General features: G+C 46.0%; 1 protein-coding gene across 1 annotated transcript; it reads right to left on the minus strand.

The window, feature by feature from the left end:
* Positions 1–3114: 3114 nt before the first annotated feature.
* On the minus strand, positions 3115–5193 carry LOC119298181 (endo-1,4-beta-xylanase 3-like). Its single transcript, XM_037575680.1, has 3 exons — positions 5093–5193; positions 4469–5002; positions 3115–4368 (listed from the first exon to the last, which is right to left on the minus strand). Exons 1-3 carry the CDS (start codon positions 5105–5107, stop codon positions 3253–3255), a joined length of 1665 nt encoding a protein of 554 aa, XP_037431577.1. The 5' UTR covers positions 5108–5193; the 3' UTR covers positions 3115–3252.
* Positions 5194–6586: the final 1393 nt, after the last annotated feature.

The raw sequence follows: 6586 nt of genomic DNA on the forward strand, positions 1-6586 counted from the left end.
TATCTCATACATCAACATATATCATATCAGGTTTTGACCATACCACATCACAACATGCCTTGCAAAAACAAGTTACACATCCTCTACTTTGTTCTTGCAAATTTTACGTGGCTTCGAGGGCAAACTATAAGAACAATTCTTATCTATGCAAAACCACAACGGTGATATACACGTTGCCTTTTAACCTTCTACAAGGATTGTCATTGTCAAATCAGATTCAACTAACGTGGGAGAGACAGACACCCGCCAGCCAGTTTTATCCAATACAAGTTGCTTGTTACACTAGTAGAAAAAGGGGCTTTGGTTCGGCCAGAAAAGAGCATTAGTACCGGTTGCATTACGAACCGGGACTAATGTGAGCATTAGTCCCGGTTCGAGCGGCTAGGGCACCGTACATGCATTACTCCCGGTTCAAATGGGACCTTTAGTCCCGGTTGGTGCCACGAACCGGGACTAAAGGGTGCGATGCCCATTAGTACCGGCTCGTGGCATGAATCGGTACTAAAGGTCTAACCTTTAGTACCAGTTCGTGCCACCAACCGGTACTAAAGGTTAGACCTTTAGCACCGGTTCGTGCCACGAACCGGTAGTAATGGTGCAATTTTCAAATCCTACCCCCCTCCCCCATGTATCGCCTTTTCAGTTTTGTGAAAAGCAAAAGAAAATGATAAAAACATCAAAAGTTAAAATCCTTCGAGATGTAGTTATGTTACTACATCTACTAGTTAGGAAAATTTAAAAACTTAAATTTGGACATGTTTTGCAAAAAGTGTAGGGAAAATGTAAAACGGCTATAACTTTTGCATACGATGTCAGAAAAAAAAACATATAATATATCAAAATGTTCAGCACGAAAATCCGCATCCGATTTTGACAGCCTACGGCCTGTTTGCAAATTTGTAGAATTCTCAAATTCCAAAAGGAAACAAGTTATGCTCAAATTTCAGTTTTTTTAAAAAAAATCGTTAAATCTGGTCAAACTACTTATTCAAAAAGTATTAGTGTTACTAAATAATTATTCAAGAATATTAGTGTTACTAAATAATAATTTCAGTTTTTTTGAATTTTGGTCAAATCTGGTCAATCTGTGGTCAAACAATGGTCAAACTACGTATTCAAGAAATATTAGTGTTACTAAATAATTATTATTTTTAAAACAATAGTTTTAAACTCAAACAGTGAAATATGTGACTTCATGCTCAAGCTAAACTCATGAGGGTTAATAGGATTGACATCTTACTATTGTCAGCAAAATAACAAGTGCAGACTTGGAAACGAGGGATAATAGAACCCGGAAGTTAAGCGTGCTCAGGCTGGGGGAGTGGGAGGATGGGTGACCGTCCGGAAAGTTAGATGATTTGGAATGATGAGGGGTGATTAGAGATTAAATTGAGCAGTGATGAGGGGTGATTAGAGATTAGAGGTTAAAATAATTCAAAAATTTGAAAATCGGGAAAAAATTTCAATTTTTTTTTAAAATTTTATTATTATTATTTTAAAAAAAATAAAAAAAATCCTTTAGTACCGGTAGGTGTTACCAACCGGGACTAAAGGTGAACCTCCAGGCAGCGGCCACATGGAGGGCCTTTAGTCCCAGTTCTGGTCCTAGCCGCTTCATCCCACAATACTGTCGAATCCGAATAAGACAAGGGAGGTAAGCAATGTGAACATCAACTCCCATAACATATTTGTGTTCTACTTGTGCATATACATCTACGCATAGACCTAGCTCATGATGCCATTTATGGGCAATGAAGCATGAAAATCAAAATTCTTCCTACGAACACCCAACCGAGAAATGACATTTGATAGCACACAAGGTATTCCTCCAGTATCCGAGAGTGATATGATCTCATGGTCTAAAGAACAGATACTTGACATGAAGAAAGTTGTAGCAAATAACTAAGTGATACGATCTGATGCTAAGCTTACGGTTGGGTCTGTCCATCACATCACTCTCCTAATAATGTGATCCCGTTATCAAATGACAACTCATGTATATGATTAGGAAACCTTAATCATCTTTGATCAATGAGCTACTCTAGTAGAGGCTTACTAGGGACACGGTGTTGTTTATATATTCACACATGTATTTAAGTTTCCGGACAATACAATTATAGCATGAATAATAAACATTTATCATGAACAAGAAAATATTATAATAATCAATTTATTATTGCCTCTAGGGCATATTTCCAACAGGTATTAAATCCCTTATTTTATAGTTGTTGTTTTTTGTTATCCCAGTTGCGATTTTATCTTCTTAATATTTGTACGTTACTCAGTTGACAAAAAATAATTCAGAACAAATCTTTTGAACAACATAGGCAATTTTCTCTTCCTAGTTTCATTACATTACTCAATTGACAAAACTTTTGTATAATTATAATGATCAATAGGTTGTTTGCTTTAATCATCTTACAAAGTACAATACTGTTACCTTATATCGAAATGTGAAAATTATACAACCTTATTCCTGGACGTGCCGTCCTTTCAGTCACCATGTATGTAATTAGATTGATCACACATAGATAGCATAATTAAATTCAAAGTACATTGCACACTACAAATTTGAACTATTCCGATGAAAGCTCGATCATTGCAGGCTCCACTCTTGGACGGTCCGTCCTCGTCCTCGTCGTGAAGCCCCTTCTTGTACAGCTTGAGACGCATGCGATCCTCGACGATGAGCCCCAGATGCATCCGTCGGAGGTCAGCCTCGTTCTCGTCCTCGTCGGCAAGCCCCTTCGAAGTACTCAAACCAAGCCGTTCCCCTAGTCACTTAAACATGGGGCCCACACATCATTTTTTTCATTAAGTGATTAATTAGATTAAAGAACCTATGCATTGGAGAGTTTGATTGTTAAGCTATTTAATATGCTTAGCATCTCATCTAAGCATCCATGCAATGGAACCAGCCTTATGTGTTTTGTCGTTACTACTTAGTCCTACAGTTGTGGGTATCAGTTGAAATTCTTAATTACTTTTGAAATGTGGTTTTGTGTTATATCTCAGCTGCAATTTTTTCTTTGTAATATTATTACTTTAATCAATTGACAAAAATAAATTAGAACAAATCTTTTGAACAACATATGTCATTTGCTTCAATCATCTCCATCGACATCAGATTTAGGCAGCACAATACCTTACATTTCTCTTACAAAATACAATACCCATTACCTTGGAAATGTGAAAATTATACAGCTTATTCGTTCACGTGTCGTCCATGCATGTAATTAGATAGATTCACCGTCAGGCATCGACCAAATCCACGAGGAGAGGAGTGTTGTCCCCTTTCTCCACGGTGAAGGTCTTCAGCATCTGCTTCCCCGTCGCCGTCGTGACCTCCACGACGTATCTGCCATGGAAGCCCCTGAATTTGAAGTTCCCATCGCCGTCGACGTTCCCACGCGCGTCCGTCTTCCATTCCGTCTGGAGATTCAGGAGCGTCTGGCCTGCCTCATTCACGGTGCCGTCGGCGTCGACAAGCCAGGCGTCCTTGCGCCACATTTTGCCCTGCATGATGCCCCAGAACACGACGCCCTCCACCGCCGGGTGCGCGTACGCCTCCCGGAGCACCACCTCCAGATCCTGGGCGCGGAGGCCAACGTCGGGCTCGCACACGTCCAGCTCGGTGAACCAGACGGGAATGCCCGTGGCGGCGAGCCTGTCGAGGGCGCCGCAGACGACCTCCCCGACCGGGTTGCTGACGTGTCCCTGCAGCCCGATGCCGCGCACCACCGCGCCGCAGCTCTGCAGCCATGCGACCTGCTCGGCGTACTTGTCGGGGGTCGCGTTAGGATCGTTGGCGCACTCCACGTTGTAGTCGTTGACGAAGAGCGCGGCGTCCGGGTCCAGGCGCGCGACCTCCTTGAACATGAACGCCGGGACGTCCTCGTCGCCGAGGCGGTCCCGGAAGAAGCGGCCGTGCAGCATCTCGTTGTCGACGTCGTAGTGCGGGAACCTGCCGGCATAGCGGGACACCAGGCTCTGGATGCGGCTTTGGACGGCGGACCTGAGCTGGTCGCGGTCGAGGTTCTTGACCCACTTCTGCACAGCGCCGTCGGCGGACCAGAAGACGCAGTGGCCGCGGGCGCGCTTGCCGAGGCGGTCACAGAAGTCGAGGAGCGCGTCCGCGTCGCGGTAGTTGAGCTGCCCTTGCTGCGCCTCCGTGTGGTACCACTTGAGCTCGTTCTCGAAGACGGCCCAGTCCATGTGGTTGGTGAAGAAGTCGACGAAGGCTGGGTTCTGGATCACCGTCGTGTTGATGCATGTCCCGAATGGGAAGGCGCTATCCATCTGCACAACGCGCACGGACGCCGCTCCCGTCGCCGCGCCCAGCTTGAGGACCACGTCCCTCTTGCGCGCCTGCATCAAGTATGCATCATTACGTGCCGCGTCAAGTATGCATGCAGAGCCATGCATGGAGGTGGCACATGAAAACATGGTTACGTGGACGCATGCTTACCTTGTCAGTCTTGTCCCTGAGTTGCCTGAACCGCGCCTTGCGGTCCGTTTGGAAGACACGAAGATCCATGACCTTGACGTCGACGCCGGCGAGGGCTCCGTGGACGTAAACCGCGGCGCTGCGCGGCTCCGTCCTGAGGCGGAACGCGCCCATGATCTCCGTCCACCCGCGCGCCTCAGCGCACACCGCGCCGCACTCCACCAGGGTCTCGTTGCCGTTGTCGTCCTCGTCCACACCAAGGTTGACGCGCACCGTCGCCCGCTCTGCGCCTGCGCCCAGGCTGATCCACCCGGCCACGCGGTACGTGACCCGAGGCTTCAGGCCGCCCGTCGTGATCGCTTGGCGCAGGCCGTCCTTCTCGTCGGCACGCCCCGCCACCAGGATGTACCGGCCGCTGGGCTTGTTGCCACCCACGGCCACAGTGATGGGGAGCATGGCCGTCTCCTCCTCGTCGTGCACGGACAGCACCGTCGTGCGTGAGCCGAACGGTGCGCAGCCGTCCTCCATTGTGCTGCTGTGGATCAGGTTCACGTCCTGAATGTGCACCATGCATGCATGCATGCAAACGAATGAGCTAGACCGTGTGATGCACTGGTGCTACCACTACTAAAGTACGGCACATACCTGAGCGCTTCCCATCTTACGCGAGTGGGAGTGAGAGACGGTTGACTTGTCAAGGGGATCAGTGTGCAGAAAATTTGCAGCCGCCTCAAGTGCTCTCTCTGTTGTGGTCTGCAGTGGGAGTGAGGAGATGGGTCGCAGTGGCTGCGGTATTTAAAGGGAAATTTTGGCGGCGGCCGTCGATGTCGAGATAGATACTCCCTCCGTTCCATAATGTAGTGCCTATAGATTTTTACAAAAGTCAAACATTACAAACTTTGACCATGTTTATAAAGAAAAGTAGGTACATCTAGAATACCAAACACACCTCATTGGATACATCATGAGTTATATTTTTAGAATGTACATGTTTGATATTGTAGATGTAGACAGTTTTCTCTATACACTTGGTCAAAGTTGGCAAAGTTTGACTTTCACAAAAATCTATAGGCACTACATTGTGGAATGGAGGGAGTATGGTTTACTAGTCGTTACTACTATATATACAAAGAGTAACCGTGAAGAAAAGAAAGGGTTGCCAGCCAACTTGCAGCCGCCTCACTTGCATCTTGGCTGCGACGATAATGTAAGTAAGTTGTTTAATCAAGCGTAGAGTGTTGTAATGCATGGCTTCAAAATACAAAAAAGGGCCAAAAGCTTTGTAATTACAGTTTTGCTAGAACTCATCTAAATGAGATATAATTTGGTCTCATTTACATTTTATAGCCGTTGAATATGATGCTATAAGATGCGTGTGTGCTGACGTAGGTTGTATCTGTTTTTATTTTCCAGGTGAATGAGACCAAATTATGTCTCATTTAGATGAGTTCTAGGCACTCCCTTGTAATTAACCCGGGATAGCCACACACACCCAGTATCCAGTGGTCACACATCTATCATGAATCCAGGCCTCATTCATGCACGCAGCTTATTGCCTCAGCCGCTTTTTCTAGCTTTACGCTGTTGGCTTGCGGTTTCCTTCCGTTTCGTCCGCGCGCGTCAACCATACCCACCATGCACGCTTGTAATTGGACGACGGCTGCAAGTTGTAGAGAGAGAAAGCTAGCACGGAAGATGCAAGTTCTTTTCTTTTTATTAGGGTTTGCGCGCTCGACCATACCCCAACACCGAGGAAGAGGATGTGACATACACCTATGAGTCTATGACGGCCCGCTGCTTTCTCACCAGGTTGGCGCGGTAAGGTTTAGGGTTTAGGGTAGTATTGCATGTCGTTGGTACAAAGCTAGATATACTCCAGAATACAACACTTTACTTTAGAAGACCACAGAAGAGAAGGACTTTTCCACATTTTTGTCAACCAGACTCGTTTCGTACCTTAGCCCTTCATATAGATGTCACGGGTCCTTTCATTGCAACAATTGTATTGCTCATATGCCATAGTATAGAGTACATGGGCTGCCAGATCTCAACCGTATCCGCTATACAAGGGAAGGATCGGAAGATATCTAAGCTAGTAATAAATAAATACAAGAGATCCTAGCCACCAGATATACAATT

This window comes from Triticum dicoccoides, chromosome 5A, assembly GCF_002162155.2.
Source record: "Triticum dicoccoides isolate Atlit2015 ecotype Zavitan chromosome 5A, WEW_v2.0, whole genome shotgun sequence".
NCBI lineage: Eukaryota > Viridiplantae > Streptophyta > Magnoliopsida > Poales > Poaceae > Triticum > Triticum dicoccoides.